This window comes from Oratosquilla oratoria, chromosome 10, assembly GCF_046742065.1.
Source record: "Oratosquilla oratoria isolate Oo_2021 chromosome 10, ASM4674206v1, whole genome shotgun sequence".
NCBI lineage: Eukaryota > Metazoa > Arthropoda > Malacostraca > Stomatopoda > Squillidae > Oratosquilla > Oratosquilla oratoria.
This window is the reverse complement of record NC_134786.1, coordinates 22,516,992-22,539,076: the sequence shown is the minus strand read 5'-3', so window position 1 is coordinate 22,539,076 and position 22,085 is coordinate 22,516,992. Positions and strand designations below refer to the sequence as shown.

The 22,085-nt window shown below is 42.3% G+C and overlaps 3 protein-coding genes and 1 pseudogene across 4 annotated transcripts in view; 3 read left to right on the top strand and 1 right to left on the bottom strand.

Moving 5' to 3' along the window:
* LOC143029150 (activator of 90 kDa heat shock protein ATPase homolog 1) overlaps window positions 1-7,347 on the bottom strand; it is a 44,246-nt gene extending 36,899 nt beyond the window's left edge. Inside the window, exon 1 of one of the 2 annotated variants that reach the window (XM_076191618.1) lies at window positions 7,162-7,347. In XM_076191618.1, the coding sequence (XP_076047733.1) occupies window positions 7,162-7,241 (80 nt within the window). In that variant the 5' untranslated portion in view covers window positions 7,242-7,347. The remainder of the gene's footprint in view (window positions 1-7,161) is intronic. The other variant, XM_076191617.1, reaches the window with a different exon arrangement.
* Window positions 7,348-11,877: 4,530 nt separating this feature from the next.
* On the top strand, window positions 11,878-12,420 carry LOC143028804 (serine/threonine-protein kinase pim-2 pseudogene; annotated as a pseudogene).
* Window positions 12,421-15,505: 3,085 nt separating this feature from the next.
* On the top strand, window positions 15,506-16,351 carry LOC143028996 (uncharacterized). Its single transcript, XM_076191341.1, has 2 exons — window positions 15,506-15,548; window positions 15,686-16,351. Exons 1-2 carry the CDS (start codon window positions 15,543-15,545, stop codon window positions 16,067-16,069), a joined length of 390 nt encoding a protein of 129 aa, XP_076047456.1. The 5' UTR covers window positions 15,506-15,542; the 3' UTR covers window positions 16,070-16,351.
* Window positions 16,352-16,372: 21 nt separating this feature from the next.
* LOC143028995 (uncharacterized) lies at window positions 16,373-18,162 on the top strand. The gene is made up of 2 exons (XM_076191339.1): window positions 16,373-17,406; window positions 17,648-18,162. The coding sequence occupies exons 1-2, from the start codon at window positions 17,003-17,005 to the stop codon at window positions 17,955-17,957; spliced, it is 714 nt and encodes a 237-aa protein (XP_076047454.1). The 5' UTR covers window positions 16,373-17,002; the 3' UTR covers window positions 17,958-18,162.
* Window positions 18,163-22,085: the final 3,923 nt, after the last annotated feature.

Sequence of the window (22,085 nt, the reverse complement as noted above, 5' to 3'; positions counted from 1 at the left end):
GTTGTATTTTCCACAGCTAGGGCAACTGATGACATCAGTATTGACAGCAACATGATGGGAATCTCACATCACGTGAAGAAGATTTTTCAGATTTGGATGCCCTCTTGTGTTCCAACATGGGCACAGTACAAGGATACATGTACGAACCAATTCGGATATCCAAACAAGACTCAACTGACAAAGAACATGTCGTGAGCATGGAATCTTCAGAGGATGAATGCCCAGAACGAGCAGGAAATAAGGACTGGTGAGTTTGTCAGAATGCATTATTGCATGCATGCTTTACATATATAAATGTACACCACCAACCACTAGGTAAATACCAGACCAAACACATCATTTCGTTGGTTTGTCCTCAAACGTGCGGATGAAGGTTTGAAGGCATGAAATAGAAGGCCTAATACCTAGCAGATGTTGATGGGCCTGGCCCTATCTACTAGGCCCCAGTATACCCAAGAGGGCTGGTTTTTATTTTATTTTCTTGGGAAAACATCCACACGACCACCAAGATGACCACGTCCACAGTGCAAGGATAGTTCATATGTTCATGTCAAGTGCTTAGCATATTAGAAACTTTAATAAAAATTTCTTCTGCTTATTCATAGGCCTAACCATGCTAACCTCCTTGCATGAACAGACGAATATCCATGCAATACGGATGTGGTCATCTTGGTGGTTGTGTCGATGCAGGACTCAGTTCCGTGTCACACCTCCAGGAAAACCCAGAAGTGGCTGTCTGATAACTTCTACAACTTCACCAGTCCCAACACCTGGCCTCCCCCAACTAAATTGCAACCCCATGGACTATCATGTGTGGGGTGCAGTTGAAAAAGATGCCAATCGTACTGCCTGCAACACCAAGGAAGAGCTGATTGCCAGGATCAAACTGGTGTTCAGGCATCTCTCGAAGGACGCCATGAAGGTTGCATGCTGCAGGTTCAGGTCCCACCTGAAGGCTGTGGTGGAGGCTCAGGGTTTCTTTGAGTGAGCTGTACTTGGCTAAAAGATTCTCTAAGAAATACACTTTGAATTTTGAGAATACATCAATTTTGGCCAAGATATGATGTTTTCTTTCCTTTCCGAAAAAGTGTCAAATTTATCCCAAACACCCTTTATGTATGTATGTATGTATGTATGTATGTATGTATGTATGTATGTATGTATGTATGTATGTATATATATATATATACATATATATATATATATATATATATATATATATATATATATATATATATATATATATATATATATATATATGTATATATATATATATATATATAAAGGTTTGTTCCTGACCAGTTTTGCTCTAAGCTTGTTCACAGGGATTCCTCTAAAGAAGCTAAGAGTAACACCAGCCAGGAGTAAACTCAGAGCTAGGCCCATTTCTTCTTCTGCCACACACTGACTCAAAACACACACACGCGCACACATATTTATCAACAGATATTGAATGGTTCCTAGTACACAGATATTCATCTTATCAACCACATAACTTGTTTCCATTGTAATTCCATGCAAACACAATCAAGACTAACAGAAGTACATGGCTTGATGGAAGCACAGATGAAAATCAAGACACTGTCAGGCTGAGGACTTGAACCTAATCTTCAAGAGGGATATAAGTTAAGCACAATTTCTTATGATGTCTGTATGCTCGAGTTACATATGTATACATAAACTTTATGCTCAACCCATCCCCACCATGATTAGCTGTTGGTAGTATGTACATAAGTAGGATTTTATTTACAGATACTGAATGGTCCCCAATACAAATATTCATCTTCTCAGTCATATAACTTATTTCCATTCTAATTCTTTGCAAACACAATCAAGACTAAACAGGAGTATGTAGCCTGATGGAAGCATGTTCAGAAACTGAGACACTGTCAGGTTGAGGACTCAAACATAGCCGATATGTAACAAATGGACAGTGACTTAACCAAATCAGCCATCAAGAGGAATATAAGTGAAGTGAGATTTCTTATATATGTATGCTCGAGTTACATATCTATACACAAACTATGCTCAACATATCCCCACAATTTACTGTTGGTAATATGTACACTTGTGTACATAATACCAATGGTCATGGTAGGGATGGGTTGAGCTTAAAAGTTTGTGTATATATACCTAACTCGAGCTTACACAAGAAATTGTGCTTGACGTATCCCTCTTGATGGCCAGAGTTAAGTCACTGTCCATTTGTTACGTACCGGGCAGGTTTGAGTCCTTAGCTGACAGCGTCTCAGTTTCTGAATATGCTTCCATTGAGCTACACACTCATGTTAGTCTCAATCATGTTTGCAAAGAATTAAAATAGAAATCAATTATGCAGCTGATAAGATGAATGTCTGTACTGAGGATCATTCAGTATCTGTTAATAAAGTCCCACTTGTGGACAAACTACCAACAGCTAATCATGGTGGGGATGGGTTGAGCATAAAGTTCATGTATACTTATGAACTTGAGCATACATATATAGTGAAGTTCTGATTATCCAGTGTCTGATATGAGGGATAGGGAGAAAATGGTGAATGGGTATATTTCAATAAAGTACAGAAAGAAAAGAGAAGCAAAATGCATGGTGAGGGAGACAAAGAAGAGCGTAAATGTAAAGTGGGGTAGGAGTTTGATGAAGAATTATGAAATCAATAATAAGATATCTTGGAAAGAAATGAAGAGGATGAGTTAGGTTGAGAGGGAAAGGGTGCATTGGATAATGTTAACCACTTCAGTACAAGTCAAATTCTCGAGCACAGCATTGGCTGCCCTATGAATGACGCATCACACTACTTGTATTATAACATATAAAGTCAATGGTGTATTACTCATTCTCTTTTACTCTGAGTAATAATAAATACAGAAAATATGATCAAACCAGTTCACAGAATCTGGGGTAACTCATGTAAAACTATCTATAAAAATATATATAATCAAGACGCTGACAGTGGCATCCTTGTGTACCCACTTGAGCCTTGTGATGCCTACATAGGCATCATCATACCGTGGTTAATAGAAATAAAGGTAACAACGGGATGATGGATAGAGTATTTCAAGGATTTGTTGGCTATGGAAGGGGTGAGGGAAGGATTGACTGTGACAGTAGGATATGCAAAAAAAATGGTGATGGGAGAGGAAAATGATAGGGCTATAGGTAAGGATGATATACAAAGATCATTGAATATGATGAAAGCTAGTAAGGCACCTGAGTTAGGTGGGTGTCACATGGTGTGTCTGATGAAGGGAGGAATATTTACAGTGGGTTGACTTGTCAGGTTGCTTAATGTGTGCCTATGGAAAAGGAATGTGCCAAAGGCCTGGAGAAGTACTTATATAGTTCTACTTTACAAAAGAAAAGAAGACAAAAATGTAGTAGCTTTAGAGGGATTAGTGTTATGATTGTGCCACCACTGCACACAGGGAGTAAATAAAGAACAGTGTGGGCTTAGGAAAGAGGTGGGTGTATCAATTCTACACAATAATGCCAATATACAAGAAGTTTTTGGTGAAGGTAATGATGTTTTTAGGGCTTTTATGGATTTGGAGAAGGTGTATGACAGGGTTAGGAAGGCACTGTGGGATGTGTTGCAGATGTATGGAAGAGGGGAAAAGCTGTTGAGGGCAGTCAAAAATTATGTATGAGAGCTTGTGTTATGATAGGGAACGGAGTGAATCATCTGTGGCAAAGGTGGGGTTGTACCAGAGTGGTGTTAAATCATCACAGTTGTTCAACATGTACATAGATAGGGTGGTGCAGTAAGTGAATGTGAGTGTGATGGGCAGAGGTTTAGAGATGGTAAATGAGAGCTGAATGGAAGTGAGAAGTGAACCAGTTATTGTTTGTTGGTTACATTGCACTTGTGGCTGGGTCAGAGGATCTGGGGCAGCTAGTGGCTGAGTTTGGGAAAGTATATGAGAGGAGAATGCTGAAAATATATGTGAGCAAAGAGGGAGGCAAGAGACTTGGAGATTAGTTTTAAGAGAAGCTGGAAGAAGTGAGGAGCTAAGTATTCAGGGCCACATGTATCATGAGAATGGAGGAGCATGAGTGGAAGTAAATTATTGAGTATGGAAACAAAGTAAATATATTTAAGGATTATGATAAGAGTTACAAGGATGGGTAGACTGAGAAATAAATTAGTGAGGCAGTGATGATGAGTTGGCATATAGGGTTGATAATAGAATACTGGGATGGTTTGGGCATAAGGAAAGAATGAGTGAAGAAAGACTATCAAAAAGGGGTGTTGATGACAGAGGTGGATGCAGTAAACTTAAGGGAAGACTAAGAATGGAATGAATATACAAGGTTTCACATTTTCATACAAAACACATCAGACTCAGCTGAAACAAAGGAATTGGTAGTGTGCTGACTTAGAACTAGGCTTAATGAGACATGTTCATATTTTCTTTAAAGAATCAATATTGGGAACTTAAAACATAATTGTATAATCTGAATCCTAGCAGGACAAGAAAAAGATGCCTGAAGACCAAAGGCCAATGCTTAAAAATCCTCAGAGCAGGCCAGGGTCAAAACTTTAAAAGCCTTCCTTGAGGGTCAAGAAATACATCAGCATGCAGTGCAAAAGTTCTCCAACACCATCTAGATTACTTCTTAGATTGGAGATACATCTCCCCTGCCATCATACTATACTTGGCCCCACCACAACAAATTAGACCACCTCATCCCCATGTGACTAAGGCAGAATGGAGGATACAGTGGGAATTCCTGTAGCTGTGGACAACTGTCTAAAATTATCACAAAAAATCAAAAGAGAATACCGCATGACCTAATTATGTAGCATTATGATCAAAAATAGTTGGCATGTTTATTTATGTTCCCTTTGCCCCAGTCACATTCTCATGGTATGGTAGTTACGTGGGTATTATTCCAGTGTCATGCAAATACATTTTTCACTTTCATTATTGCACTTCAAAAAAAAAAAATTCTTCTATAGAATTGTTACATTAGGTCAGGCTAGATTAGGGTATATCAGGAGCTATTGGACATCAATTTCATGTTAGATATATACTTATTGGTGTGATTCTAGAATTTCAATGTGAGTGTTCACAAGCCTCCCAAATATATTTGTTCTCCCTGTGTTGTTAATCACTTTCAGTACAAAATTTCTACAAACATACATCATAGCTAATATTCATAGTATAATATCAATAATGTATAGGAGTACATTCACCACAAACAAAAAAAAACATCCTAAAAATAATGTGACAAAAATGGTGGTCACTGAGTCTTGGCAATGGAAAAAATCCATACACAGCACATTCTACAGTGCTCTGACCTTCAAGATAGAATTCCATTGGAAAACAAACATAAAATCAAAGCTATTTGGTGAAAATTATTACAGCAGACATGGCACCCTCAGTTGGGTGATTTGCATATTTAAATAAATAGCAATGTTGTTGTCAATTTCTGGCAATATTATAAATTATTTAGACAAAATGAGAGGGAGGAAAGGGTGGTGGATGGGAGCGGAAAGGGTGGTGGATGGGAGCGGAATGGGTGGCGGCAATGTAATGAGTGGAAGTGGATATGTGCCTTTTGACTTTGCTACCTCCCTTTGAAGAACATATGAATGAAGGAGACTCCAAGAGACCATAAGGCCTACACTAGGCAGTTCCATGTCCATTACCACCTGTCATCCCCACCCATAAGTTTCAGTGCTCACTAAATGGTTACCAAGTCTATTCCATTTATTGACCACCCTATAAGTAAACCAATTCTTGCTTCATTCTTGCTTAAATCTGAATTTGTCCAATTTAAACCCATTACTGTGAGTCCTGCCCTGTTGTCTTCATATGATGACCTTGTTTGTGTCACCCTTGTTAAAGCCTTTAATCCACTTGAACACCTTTATTGGATCACCCTGCACTCTGTGTCTTCCATTGTAATTTAAGGTGCCTAAACCTCTCTTCCTAAAGTAAATTTCTGAGCCTATGTATCATTTTGGTCATTCTCCTCTAGACTAATTCTATTGAATTGATGTCCTTTCTATAGGACAGAGACCAACACTGTACCACATAGTCAAAGATGGGTCTAACTAATGAGTTTGATAATTACCTCTGCACTTCTATTCATACCCATCCAAGCAATGAAACCTAATGCTGTTAGCTTTATTCCTGGCACTAATGCACTATTTCCTGGATTTAAGGTCAGGATTCACAAGAATCCCCATATCATATGATCATCATATCTCTCTCAAGAGTCTCATTCAGTTTTCTCTAAAAACATGTCATCTAAGCTCTAGCCCCACATTTAACAGACTGCATATGAAGTCCATATACCATTTCACTGACCATATCACGTGAACAATGTTAAGATTACCTTGCAGAATCTCGGTGTTGTCTCCTGACCTAATTACAGTTGAAGTTTACTAACTTAGTAACATCACAGAACAGAAGAGGGAACTATATAGAGTTACAGAAATAAATCTATTATAAGCAAAATAAAGAAATTGTGGGAATGTTTACCATCCAAAACCCTATAAATGTCCTCAATGATGTTACCTCAGATTGCGTGACAGTCGCAGGCTTTAATATTGCAGTACAGTGAAAATTGTTTAGCAACCCAGAATAAAATCACCTACACTGAAAATATCATATCTCAACTGATGAGAAATGCAAACAGCATGGTGGTCACCCTATACATATCCTTGATTCATCTGAAATACATTAAAGCACATCAGGATAACATTTTAATTTTTGTTCACTGGTGACGGTGTGGTGAAATGATCTCTATCTATATTCACCTTTGATTGGAACCCCAGAGTTAAAATATCAAATCTGGAGGTATCACACCATTTAAAACAACTAACTGAATTAAATTCCCTAAAGCATTAATCCATTATGAAAATAATCAATTCAAGCCCATTAGTTACCTTTAATTAATGGGAGCTGATGACCTCACTGTTTTACTTGAGCCTGCGATTCGGATTGTTTTAATGAAACAAATTTCGTACATCTTAATTCACTTAACCAATATAAACTTCTCCACTGCATTACAATGTATACTCGTTATAACTTATAGGCTATTTTTAAAACAACTACGTAAGTTCTCCGGGTTCTCCTAGGGCTAGGCAAAGCATGATGAATGTCATCCATCTGAATGTTTCGTTTCTACGTATATGGGAAAATAATTCTTACCAATGCCAATTATTTACATTCGTAGCATCAGGACGTTCCTCTACGATCCAACGAGGGTCACCTTCTCCCCATTTAGCCATTTTTTAATATATATGAATAAGAAGATCTAACTCCCGGCACGCGCTCTCTATCCCTGTGGTTCTGTTTACAATTTCTAGCCCATCCGTCGCGATCAGCTAACACGAGCTATTCACGAATTTTCGAGAAAACACGATGCAACGTTAGGGAGCAATTATGTATTTTACTGAAGCAAACTCGGTATTGTGTCATTAGATTGTTTTTTATTTAAATAGGAGCTAATTTCTACATCAAATTGGTCATGAGATTACAAAAAAGTATTACCAATCTATCATGAATTAGTATATTCAGTATAACAAAATAGTTCAAGTGATAATGTATTTCTTCAATTACCCCATCTAACCATCAACATTATTTTCCAAGTAAATGCAGCATTTCATTATTTAATAGTTGAATAACTTTTGTGACCCCGTGTATCATGGCCATATATCTAACTATTTGGCTATTTTTCCGCTAATCTAAATCTAAGAAGCGAATAATATTCGAGATATCTGTATATGAAGAAGTGATCTATATTATGATTATATTATATATATGTTAGATATGATTTTAACGTAGTAGTTATAATTCAGCAACTCATACATTATGCAGACAAAATACTGACACTATGTACGCTATGGTCACACTAGTATGTTTATATAAGCCAACACAAAGCCTATGGCAGTACATTTTAAAAACGCTAAGCTAATATCACAGTAATAAAAAATGTATTTATCCGATTTAATGGTACTAAAATATGTGAAGGCCTGAAAAATAAATTATTCACAGCATCAACGTATACCAGCAAGAGAAAAGGCAAGTTACCCAAAATGAATTAAATCAGATAAAGAAAAAAATATGAATGCAGCATTAGACTCAAGTTGAATGATACATAAATATCAGCAGTATGAATGGAAAATTTTGTATTTATCAATTTCATTAGCCATTTACACATTTTCTCTATATTTTAAACTGCTGTTACATATTGTAATTAGATTTTATTTAATTATTCACAGCATTAACGTATACCAGCAAGAGAAAAGGCAAGTTAACCCAAGATGAATTAAATCAGATAAATAAAAATGATGAATGCAGCATTAGACTCAAGTTGAATGATACATAAATATCAGTAGTATGAATGGAAATTTTTGTATTTATCAATTTCATTAGCCATTTACTTTATTTAATTATTCACAGCATTAACGTATACCAGCAAGAGAAAAGGCAAGTTAACCCAAGATGAATTAAATCAGATAAATAAAAATGATGAATGCAGCATTAGACTCAAGTTGAATGATACATAAATATCAGTAGTATGAATGGAAATTTGTGTATTTATCAATTTCATTAGCCATTTACGCGTTTTCTCAATATTTTAAACTGCTGTTACATATTGTCATTAGATTTCATTTAAGAATATCGTCTACAGGCCTTTTGGACACCTTACTGTAAAAAATAGGGTGGTATCCGGTATAGAAATAGAACCCAAGCGGCCCCGTGCAGTGGCGGAGGTGCTGGGGGTTCCCGAGCGCCTGCCCCATTGCCCTATGCCCGAAAGGTGCACTTCACAAAAATATATAAAAATGAATTAAAATATATTTCTCACAGGCTTTCTCCATTTTCTTACCATTCAGAAATTATAGTGTGGAAAATGGTGTTGCACCCTACCGGATAGTTGCCAAATACGAATAATACAAAAGAGTGAAGTGTCCAATTTCCAGCCCAAAGCACCTACCCCTTGCAATGTCTGTGCACGTTACTGAACCTAAGCATGCTCAGACGTCAATAAAAGTGACAATATTTTTTTTTTTTTTTTAAGAATAGCTGTAGATCTGCGTAGAAACTGTGGAGAATATTATGACTTCCGACAAAATTCCCATCCTTTTAAATGATAAGGGTGGTGTTGGCAAGGTTAAGACAACAGGGCAGGACTTATAGTAAGGGATTTAAACTGAACAAATTTAGATTTAAGAAGGAAAAAGATAAGAATTGGTTTACCAACTGAGTGGTTAACGAATGGAACAGACTTAGTAATCATGCCATGAGTGGTGAAACAATTGATTTTTCTTTAAGATGGAGATGATAGATGATTCAAACTTCGTGATTCAAACAATCGTGATTCAAACTTCAATACTATTTTGTCCTGAACTCTCTATATACTCTGGGTGTAGTGAATAACTGTTCCTGTTCGTTTGTGGTTAAACGTCCTCATATGTGATGGAAACTGAGAATAAAGGAAGCTCTCAGCCTCCAAACGGTTTGTTTCCAGTTCTGAGCAAAGTGGACTTTACGCTACAGCACCCAGAGAGAAAGATAATATTTTGGACACACCTGATACTGTGTGTGTGTGCGCGCGCGCGCGTGCGTGCGTGTCTGTAATGTATAAAGCAAATGTAACGGCATTTTGGTTCTGGATTTATTTGAGAAACTTCTGAATCCATCTTCAGAGTAGAGAGAGATAACAATTCTTTACACAATTTTTTTTTTTTTACTGTATATTTACCAATCTTCTTTGCTGATTCCAACAATGAAAATATATATTTTTCTGTGGAATGGAATCTACTAGGGGAAAACTGCAGGACATCTGTGTACTGGAAACGACATGAAGAATTTGAAATTTGCCATGACATTAGTAATGATCTATGTTATTGTAAAGATGTGATTGGCTTGTGTACTGCTCTTGGATAATCCTGCAGAATGGAGACTATTCATAAATAACCGAACACGAAGACTCAAAACAGTGTTGTTCCACAATGGAAATAAATATCCACATATTCCCTTTGCACACTCCGTACAGAAGAAAGGAAAGTATGATAGCGTCAAACAGCTTCTTGACAAAATAAATTATTCAAGTGGGATGTTTGTGGTGATTTCAAGAGGCTTGCTTTCTTGCTTGGCTTGCAAGGGGGATACACAAAGAATTCATGTTTCCTTTGCTAATGGAAACAGAAATAATGATTATCATTACAAGAAAGTTGATTGGTCCTAACGAGTGGAACTGCATCCAGAAATGTTAAATGTTCTCGGACAACCTTTAGTAGATTACAACAAAGTCGTATTATCCCCACTTCATATTAAACTACGATTGGTAAAACAGTTTGTGAAAGACCTATATTTTGGAAGAGAAGCTTTTCAAGAAATTCGCCTCATGGGCGGCCTATTTGTTGGACTCCAAGTAAACGCAATGTTGAAGTCGGAGATACTGGAAATAGCGATGATAAAAGCTGATAAAAAGCTTGGTGTGCATTTCGTGATGTAGTTTGTGGATTTGCACGAGGAAATCAAAAAGCTCCTGATTATAAACAACTGGTAGCACATATTATTGAGAACTTCAAGAAACTGGGTTGTCATGTGTCCATATAGGTCTATTTTCTTTTTTTGCATTCTCACGAAAACTTGGGTGATGTAAGTGACGAGTATCATGAGATATTTCATCAGGACATCGCTAAAACGGAAAGAAGATATCAAGGACGATGGGATATTGCTATGATGGGAGATTATATATAGTTTCTAGTCAGAAAATATGAAACTATGCACTCGAGAAAATCTTGATCGTCAAAGCATTTCTAATCTTAAGAAAAGAGTTATCAAAGCATTTAGAGTGAAAAATTAGATTGTTTCTTTTTGTTCTAACTAATATTGTACTTCCTAAATACCTTTCAATATATGAAAAAGTAAAAAACTGTTGTGTAATTATCCTTACAATATTAGAATAGATTGAATCAACATACTGACGTAGAGAAAAGTTGCGCATATAACTAGAAAATTTGAAATTAAGAATGAATTAAAAACTATTGATGTTACGTCAAAACGGAAGTGATTTTTTTTTATTTAGTGGCAAAAAAATACATGTAGGAACATTAAGAAATACAAATAAACAAAACTTGTGTTACATTGTGTAATGTGTTTCTGCTTACGTGATTGCTTACATTTATTTATGTCTTTCTTATCGTACAACAGGGCAGGACTCGCAGTAATGGAATTAATGTGGACAAATTTAGATTTAAGAAGGAAATAAGCAAGAATTGGTTTACTAATAGGGTGGTCAACGAATGGAATAGACTTAGTAACCATGTAGTGAGCGCTGAAACTATCAGTTGTTTTAAGAAACGGTTAGACAACTTTATGGATGTGGAGCTACCTAGTGTAGGCCTTATGGTCTCTTGCAGTCTCCTTAGTAACCATGTAGTGAGCGCTGAATCTATCAGTTGTTTAAAGAAACGGTTAGACAACTTGCAGTCTCCTTCATTCTTATGTTCTTTTGTTCTACGGGTATTGTTCTGTTTACGCAGACCATGTGTGATATCAATTTCCATTCTAATGCCAACATTACGCAGCCTCGTGGGCCTCTGTCCTTTTGGGGGCTATGTTAGGGACGCAGTTGGCTGATTTTATTCTCGAGGAGCCTTTAGGGGAAGGCGGCTTCAGATGCGTTTACGCTGCGAAGAGGCGATCGGATGGAGTTCGAGTGGCCATTAAAAGGAGGTTCCACTGAGGCGTGTACACTCCTGGGGACTGCGGAATGGTTTCAGAGTCCCATTAGAGGCCGCTCTCCTCCACAAAGTCCAGCAAGTGCCGAGGGTGATAGGCCTATACGATGTGTTTCTGGAAGGGGACTTTTATTACATGGTGATGGAATACGTTCCGGAAGCGATATCAATGTTTGATTATGTAGAGAAGTTTGGCAGACTCCCTGGCAAGGTGATAAAAAGAATATTCAAGGACATAGTAACCACAGTGGAGCTCTGTCTACAAGCAGGCGTATCCCACAAAGATATAAAGCCAGAGAATGCCCTGATGTACAAGGACCCGGGCACTAGCAATTTCGAGGTAAAGTTAATCGATTTTGGATGCGGAGAGGTGGTCAAGAACCAGAGAGGAACGCATACGGGAGGAACTCTCATCTACTGGCCTCCAGAGTATTTGTCCCGAGGTCGATTCCTACACGTCCCAGCCACAGTATGGAGCTTAGGAGCGCTCCTGTATTACCTACTTTGTCGACGGTACGCTTTCGATTCAAAGGCCGAGATCAAGGAGGCCAGGCCGTACTTCCCCAGAAGCCTTCCGGCCCCATGCAGGGACCTTATAAAGCGTTGCCTCACGAAGAATCCCTGGGACCGCCTCTCCCTCCAGGGAATCCTGCAGCATCCATGGTTAACGGGGGACATGTCCACTACCCCAGGTCCTACTGTCAGGGAGTAGACTCTGGACACTAAAGCTGAGATCTTCTCATAGCTCCGGTTTGCTTCCAAAATCATCAGGAGGAGACTGAGGCTTAGGAGGCATCACGAGAGGGTGAATAATGTTCTTCTTAATAAGGAAAAGCAAGGGCAGAAGAGGCGTCGCACGGAACAGGATGAAGCCCAAAATCAAGATCTAAGAATATTAGGTCTAACCACTTGCGACCGTATTTCGATGGAGTTTGCGCAGCGGGCCCGTGAACGTCACCTTGCTGCTCTAAGTGGGGTTAGCGGTTCCTATAGCTGTCAGTTGATGCTGGTCCGTCGTTCATATATGACGTTGCCTTCGCTCGCTCTGCTCCACGCAATTAGTTATATTCTGACAAATATTATATAAAAAATATATATAAATATATATAAAATATTATAGTTCCTGTCTATATATATGAATATATAATGTATATGATATATAATGTATTGTATATGATATATAATGTATATATATATATAACATATTATAGTTCCTGTCTTCCTTGGCGTTTCACAGTTTTCTTCAGTGTATCACAAAGAGAAAATGGACTCAGCCAAATGACGTCAGAAGCTGCGCAGAAGAATATAAACGGTCTGACCTGTATATTTAGACCTTGCCCAAAATGGTCCACCTATACGAAAAAAAATCAAATAGGACAGAACGCGCTAAGCCCGACTAAAACAGTAAAGCCCCATCGTCCGCGATCAAGTGCCCAACTTGTCCTTTAGAAGCTTGAGGCCTCTTTATAAGACACGTCATAAATGCCGAACGGATTTCATCTTATTCCAGCGTGATAAGGAAGCAGAAATGAAAGCGAAAATTCGGCATGATAAGCGCCCTCGTGAATATGGAACGTGAAACTGATTAAAAAATAATCAGTTATAGTCTCAAGATGACCTTCCTTACAGATTAGAATCAGGGTTAAAAAAGAATGAGGTGAATGGAATCGATTGGCAGAGGTTCCCCTTAAAAGTTCCCAAGCAATGTATTATTGAGAAGAAAAGGTTTGAAAAGTCGCCCAAGTCTTCAGTGTAGTTGAAAGTAGTGGCTCAGATTATTTCAAGAAAAATAGAAGTTATTGAATATGTGCCAACCAGACAGTCGTGCTTGGTCAGTACTAGCAGAAAGTGCCGTTGTGAGAAAGTCCTCAAAATATTACTCCTCCTTATGGGATACTCAAAACAATGAAAATCAAAGTCACTTCGGGCGTGGCATGGAAGATAAATAAAGGAAAGGATGAAGGTATGTGTTGAGGAGATACTGGGGTTCTCATAAAACGCGTCCTCTCACTGTTTAGCACACGCTTTGTCGCATAACACTTCACACTATCGGGTTTATATGAGGTCTGTGATTGGGGTAAAATTCACATGACTCCCCAATCACGAATCACCAACACTTATGGTCAGTTTCAAATCATGTCTCGGACTACGTAAAAGGGGTCCAACGTAGCGCCGAAAGCATTATGACCTTTGACCTCTCGATGCCAAGGATCTATGGGAGGTACAACTTCACCTTAACTAAAAGAAAATGTTATACAATACATGTGATTTAGAGATGGGTAATACACCAGAACCAATACTCAAGACGGAGAAGTCACCAGGTGGTAAATAAAAAGATTAATAGTGAAAATTATATATCGGTAACTCGACATTCCTGGAGAGGGTAGTCAACCATACTTGATACTATTGCGTCGAGGCTCTTATATAATGTTTTACATAATGTTTTCGTATATAGAAACAAAAATGATAGGCCACTCTATCTAAATGAAAAAAGTAAATTTGTATAATTTGTTATACATACTTTCATATACTGCATTCTAGAATACTGATTTCATACTGCTTGATATGCTTAATCGCTATATTTCAATCTTAATCCTAATTCTAAAGCTATCAATTCACTAAATTAACTGGTGTCGTAACGACAAATGTCTATATAAATTTGTAATAATAGCTTATTTACTCTAAAAAATGCCTCTGTCGGGATTTATTCCCGACACACACACACACACACACACACACACACACACACACACACACACACACACACACCCACACACACACACACACACACACATATATATATATGCAAAATAGATCACTTGGAAAAAGAAAGTAACAAAGCAGAGCTTTCGTATATTACATCCAGTAATATGTATTATACGAAAGCGCCCTGCTTCGTTAGTTTCTTTTTACAAGTGTTCTACTTTGCATAAGAGAACACACGTACCCGTGTTCTTATAAACACACACAAACACACACACACACACACACACACACACACACACACACACACACACACACACACACACACACACACACACACACACACACACACACACACACACACACATATATATATATATATAATTTTTTAGATCTCTCTCAGACCCGTACAGAGGGGGGTTGCTGGGGGTGCCCGAGTACCTGCTCCTTTGCCCTGTGACCCAAAAGTGCCCCACACATAAATATATAAAAATTAATGAAAAATTATTTCTCACAGGCTTTCTCCATATTCTTACCATTCAGAAATTATAATGTGGAAAATGGTGTCGCTCTCTCTCTCTCTCTCTCTCTCTCTCACACACACACACACACACACACACACACACACACACACACACACACACACACACACACACACACACACACACACACACACACACACACACACACACACACACACACACTGGAAAATCTCATATGTCACTCTCATCCCCAAAACCCTCAGCCCACAATCACTAAGTGACCTTAGGCCCATCGCCATCACCCCCATCTCAAGCCTTATATGTGAAGATTTGGTTTTTAACTCAGTTTACAGCAACATAAAACACTCATTATCGGCTGAAAGAAACCTGCACAGCGAAGCTATAGCGATAATCCCATACCACACTCCTGGTCATATGGCCATTTCCCGAAGGTTGAGTGTGGTTTGAATTTTCCGCCAAAATCATCGGAAATTTAAAATTCCCGGCTCTGTGCAGGCATGCGCATTGTCGACCCCACCTCCCCCTCCCTATTCCCTCCCTTCTTACCCGGCTAGCTCGAGCCGGACGTCGCGTCACTTAGCATCGCGGAACCAGACGAGTCGGTCACTCCACAACCCACCTTCTTTTCATGCCGGTAAGTCTGGTTCCTGCTCGTGCTCGTGTGTTCTCGTAGGGAGCCCTACCTGTTCTCCTGCAGTTTTTTCCCCTTCGGTGTTGTGTCCAGACACCTTTGGGACACCCCTTCTATGATTATCATTATTCTATTTTCAGACCAAACGCTTGTGTGTGGAATCCGGCTGCACAGCCAGGATCTCGTCAGACGGCCACCACGACCTCTGCTCCCGCCATGCCCCTTGTTTCTCACAAGCTGGCTTTAACCCCCTAGCCTGCGTTGTGTGCAAAGCGCGGGTTGAGGAGATTCGTGCTGCTCCTCCCAAAACCCGTTCCAAGCTAGCCGCCCTCGAACTTCTTCGGGAGGCATGGCGCAGAGCTCGGAAATTGAAATCCGCTGACGACCCCCCCCCTGGTGTGGGCGGATCCGGCGTTAGGCGTGGAATTGGGCCTCGTTCGCCCTCGCCATCCGTCTCCCTATGTCTCCGAGACTTCCGTTGGTGGACAACCTGGGCCTCTCGGAGTACAAGGGGACGAGTCTGATGTTACGGAGTATGGTGTCCCCGAGCGTCCTCAGGCCTCTCGGCAGCCCCATACATCCGACCATCAAGGGTCCTTAAAACCCTTACGGCTTGCTTTGTCAAGCACCCCCACGAACTCGTCTTCCTCCCTAGTTCACTCACGTGAACCCGGCAGGAAATCTCGCTCGAAAAGAGGTCTGCCTCACCGAGGTCCAGGACGATCAGCTTGTCCCCACCCTCCACAGCCTCTCCCCCCAACTCACCCTCCCTTCCTCGCTCTCCTTTTCCTCGCCGTAAATCCCACAAGGGCAGGGAGCCGGGGGACGAAACGAGGGGAGAGGGAACTCTGGCTGCCCAAGTGGCTGCCCTCCTTCCGTCCCTGATAGGCCCCGTCCTTGAATCGGCCCTATCACATTATCCGGCCTTTCAGACCGCGCAAATCATAACGCACCCCTCTCCAGAGCAACCTCCTATTGAACCTACGGCTCTAGCCCCCCCTCCCACTCTCCCTCCTGGTCCTTCCCTCCGCCCCTCCGTGCCGGCGACAGGTATAGGACTAGAAGGCCCCTCTCAGGAGGAACCCCCCAATCAGACGTCCGTCGGGTTGGACGGGGTGGAGGACCACTACAGTTCTTCTTTACCTTATCCTCCTACCATGACGGACTCTTGAGTTCACCCCTTCTCATGGTGTGACCTTCCCCGGTCCTGGGAGTACTCGTTTGGAGAAGATCACAAGCTAGTGGCCTGGTCTCCCGACTACTCGCTACTGGAGGGCTGGAGGAGGAGAGATGACGTTATCCTAAAGTGGGCCAACGACGCGGAGGGGGCTAAGGTTCTATATAAGATTCGACCCCTCTCCGCCCCGGCCTCCACGCCCTCCAGGATTTCCACCTCTAACACTCTGGACGCATTAGGTGCTCTCCTGGAGAACCCTCGTTTAAACCCTGATGGGCATATGTTTGTCGACAGGTCGGGGGACTCACCGGCGGTAGCACTCTCCCCAAACGCCTGGTTCCCGCAGGAGAAAGGGGAGAAAGCCTTAGACATCCCTGCTCTCGAGCGGGCCCAAGACCAACCCAAGACGGTTCCTCCTCGACGGCATATCCCTTCATCATTCCCCGTCGTCCTGCCACCACCCTTCGCGCCGGAGGGCCTGCGCGATTGCTTGTGGCACTCGGGCAGGGACCCCGCCCTCCCCCAGCAACTTAGTGAACCGGAGGCTAAGTTGCTGACGACGGAGGCCTCGACCAGACAAGACCTTGCCTCTACCATCTCGACCGTCACGGCAATGGCGATGATGAGGAACTGGCTGACGACGCTCGCCACGAGCTTTGAGGACTTCCCGCGGGAAGAATTGAGGTGAGTGGGATATTTCAATCTATAGAGGGTCCAGACCTGTCCTGGCGAGAGACGCTCGGGTAGCGTCTTCACCCAGGACGGAGCCTCTTGACTAGCGCCCGAGGACGAGGTCGTTCGGAAACGACCTCGGCTTCGCATATGTTATACGTTCTACAATTGAGCGATGTGACTTTATTACACCCTCCGGGGATCGGGATCCTTCTCGCCCTACTAATTTGATTCGCGTGTTTTCTGTATGCAGAGACACCCTGGCGGCACTCTCTACCGTGGCAGAGGGTACAGCCAACATGGCGTCATCAGCCCTACCCCCAGCAGCGAGGGCCTTCACCGCGGCTCGTCTGGCAGCTCGTCAGTCTGCAGCGCGGTCGGCCCCGGAGATAGCTCGCCGGGGCGTGGTGAGAGCAGCTCCCCTTTCCCGTGGTCTGTTCGACCAGGAAGCGACAGACCGCGTCTTCGCTACGGTCCCGACCGTCATCCAGATCCAACAACCCTCCCAACCGGAGATTCCAGGACTTCCTTCGGAGACACGCGATAGTGACCATCTCCGCTAGCACAGTTCTGGACTTCCTGTCTTGGCTAGCTGACACCACCAACAGGGCACCGGAAGGCCGACCCGGGCCATGCCCCCCACGCCCACAACATCAGAGGCCTCGCGGCATCGCTGGCGTTTCTCCGCACCCACTCTGTGGAACGGGTGCAGGACCTCGGGGGCTGGGCATCAGCAACTTCCTTCAGGACACGGTATCTCTACCACTCGATCACCCCTGTCCCATGTGTCGCCATGGGAACGGCTCCACCCCTCTTCGCAAAAGAAGGGGGGGCAAAGGGCGACCGAGGGGTAGGGGAAGGCCCAGGAACCGCTGAGCAAGATACAATATTCTACATAGAATTTATGCACTATGTGAATTGTACAATATTATTTTTATAAAAAATAAATAAATAAATGAATATATATATATATATTGATATTGATATCGATATAAGTAAAAAAAAAAAAAAAAAAACAGGTCGAAATGACCATGACTTTTCCTATTCAACTTGAGCTAATCTACAGTCATGATGGTCGAGAATTTTACCATGTTGAAATTAATTTCGACGCTCACCGTGACTCAGGTGGAAATGGACATGACTTTTCCTATTCAACTTGAGCTAATCTACAGTCATGATGGTCGAGAATTTTACCATGTTAAAATTGATTTCGACGCTCACTGTGACTTAGGTCGAAATGACCATGACTTTTCCTATTCAACTTAAGCTAATCTGTAGTCATGATGGTCAAGAATTTTACCATGTTAAACTAATTCAACGCCCACTGTGACTCAGGTCGACATGAACATGACTTTTCCTATTCAACTTAATTTAATCTACAGTCATGATGGTCGAGAATTTTACCATGTTAAAATTAATTTCGACGCTCACTGTGACTTAGGTCGAAATGACCATGACTTTTCCTATTCAACTTAAGCTAATCTGTAGTCATGATGGTCAAGAATTTTACCATGTTAAACTAATTCAACGCCCACTGTGACTCAGGTCGACATGAACATGACTTTTCCTATTCAACTTAATTTAATCTACAGTCATGATGGTCGAGAATTTTACCATGTTAAAATTAATTTCGACGCTCACTGTGACTTAGGTCGAAATGACCATGACTTTTCCTATTCAACTTAAGCTAATCTGTAGTCATGATGGTCAAGAATTTTACCATGTTAAACTAATTCAACGCCCACTGTGACTCAGGTCGACATGAACATGACTTTTTCTATTCAACTTAATTTAATCTACAGTCATGATGGTCGAGAATTTTACCATGTTAAAATTAATTTCGACGCTCACTGTGACTTAGGTCGAAATGACCATGACTTTTCCTATTCAACTTAAGCTAATCTGTAGTCATGATGGTCAAGAATTTTACCATGTTAAACTAATTCAACGCCCACTGTGACTCAGGTCAACATGAACATGACTTTTCCTATTCAACTTAATTTAATCTACAGTCATGATGGTCGAGAATTTTACCATGTTAAAATTAATTTCGACGCTCACTGTGACTTAGGTCGAAATGACCATGACTTTTCCTATTCAACTTAAGCTAATCTGTAGTCATGATGGTCAAGAATTTTACCATGTTAAACTAATTCAACGCCCACTGTGACTCAGGTCAACATGAACATGACTTTTCCTATTCAACTTAATTTAATCTACAGTCATGATGGTCGAGAATTTTACCATGTTAAAATTAATTTCGACGCTCACTGTGACTTAGGTCGAAATGAACATGACTTTTCCTATTCAACTTAATTTAATCTACAGTCATGATGGTCCAGAATTTTACCATGTCAAAATTTATTTCAACGCTCACTGTGACTCAGTGATGTCACGGTATGATGACGTCATTGTGATAAATTGACGTCACCATGTAGTCCTATGACGTCAATTTGTGTCCCTGTGACGTCACGAGACGATCCTATGGCGCCATGATCAATCCGGTGACGTCACAGTACAATCACATGATGTCACTAGGTATTAAACATATAGAAGTCCGCTTGTGGGTGACGAGACGTCACAAATTGCCATAGCACACTATTGGATGAAGACGCTCGCCACGGGCTTCGAGAACTTCCCGCGGGAAGACTTGGGGTGAGTTGGATACATACCGAGGGTCCAGGCCCGTCTTCGTGGGAGACGCTCAGGGAACGTCTTCACCCAGGACGAAGCCTCTTGACTAACGCCCACGGACGAGGTCGCTCGGAAACGAACTTGGCCTCGCATACTCCCTTTCGGTTTCTCGCTTACCCCGAGGATCTTCACGAAACTAGTGAGAGTGGTAGGCGTACGTTGGACGGAAGCAAGCGTCTCCACACTCATGTTCCTAGACGGCTAGTGGATGCATTTGCCCACCGGGGAGGGTGCATCGGCCGACATCTCAATGGCTCTGAGTGTGTTGGCGGACGTGGAGTTCGGGGTGGACTGGGACGGGTCTGCCCTTGCTCCCACACAGACTTTATTGGCTCGGGATTGAGTGGGACACAGTCAGCGTCCTTCGGGTGCTCCCCTGCGCCAAAAGAGCGTGCTTCTCTCACACGTCCTCCCTCCTTCGGTGGCGGGGGGGGGGGCCTCAACTTCGCGACCCCGGCCCTTCCACTGAGCCGCTTGGGGCGCCGACGGCTGGTACGGGAGGTCGACAGGAGCATACTGCTTCTCCCGCGTGACCTGCCCGGGCCGATACCCTCAGCACTCCACAGGTTGTTGCGTCCCTGGCTTCGGTCGGGGGCCCTACGCCGGTCGCTGGAGTTTCTCCGCACCCACTCTGTGGAGCGGGTGCGGGACCTAGGGACTGGACATCGACGACTCCCTTGGGGACACGGTGTCTCTACCACTCGGTCGCCCCTGTCCCATGTGTCGCCATGGAAACGGCTCCACCCCTCTCATCTAAAAAAAAGTGGAGGGGGCAAAGGGCGACCGAGGAGTGGGGAGGGGCCAGGAACCGTTGAACAGGATACAAATTTCGTATAATTTACGCATTGTGTGAACAGTGCAATGTTGTGCATGTCACATTCTTCGGCGTGGGTACTTGACGTTTCTGTCTCCCCTCTACTGAGTGATAAAATGAACAAGTCTCCCATAGGAAAGACACACGTAATAACGGTTTGATTCAGGCTTCACCTCTCCTCCCACCTGTCCTCGTCTCATGCATAGCTTCGCTGTGCAGGTTTCTTTCAGCCGATAATATTTCTTTGTCGCGGCTCGTGCCGCTTAAATTCTTCTTATCGGCTTAAGAAACCTGCACAGATTTAGGGTCCCTCCCTCCTCCCACAGGCGAAGCCTTCATTTCTCATTGAAGTGACGCGACGTCCGGCTCGAGCTAGCCGGGTAAGAAGGGAGGGAATAGGGAGGGGGAGGTGGGGTCGACAATGCGCATGCCTGCACAGAGCCGGGAATTTTAAATTTCCGATGATTTTGGCGGAAAATTCAAACCACACTCAACCTTCGGGAAATGGCCATATGACCAGGAGTGTGGTATGGGATTATCGCTATAGCTTCGCTGTGCAGGTTTCTTAAGCCGATAAGAAGAATTTAAGCGGCACGAGCCGCGACAAAGAAATAATAGATGCACAACAATTTGGCAACATGAAATCCTCCTCTACCACTCACTGTCTCATTGACCTACTCAACTTCCTTCACAGCAACCTAGACAAGCGTAACACATCCCTAGCTGTTACCTTTGTAGACTTCAGGAAGGCCTTTGACCTTGTTGACCACAATGTTGTTCTCTCCAAAGCCATCCAACTGGGGATCCAGCCCCACCTAATAGCATGGCTGGCAGATTTCCTCACCGGACGACGGCAGGCGGTCAGGTACCAAGGGTCAACTTCCCCCCTCCTCCCTTTAACTTGTGGGGTTCCCCAGGGAACCAAAATGGGTCCCCTATGCTTCCTCATCCTTATCAACGACGCCCTCATGGACACTCCTCACAGATGGAAGTACGTGGATGACAGCACCATAGGCATCCCCATCAACACCAGGCGGCCTGATTACGCACCACTACAAAACACCCTGAACAAGCTCATGATGTGGACGGAAAACAACAACGTCACAATCAACACCAACAAGACCGTAGTGATGCACTTTTGTACCTCCACCCAAGCAGTACCTCCTCCACAACTTTCATTGGG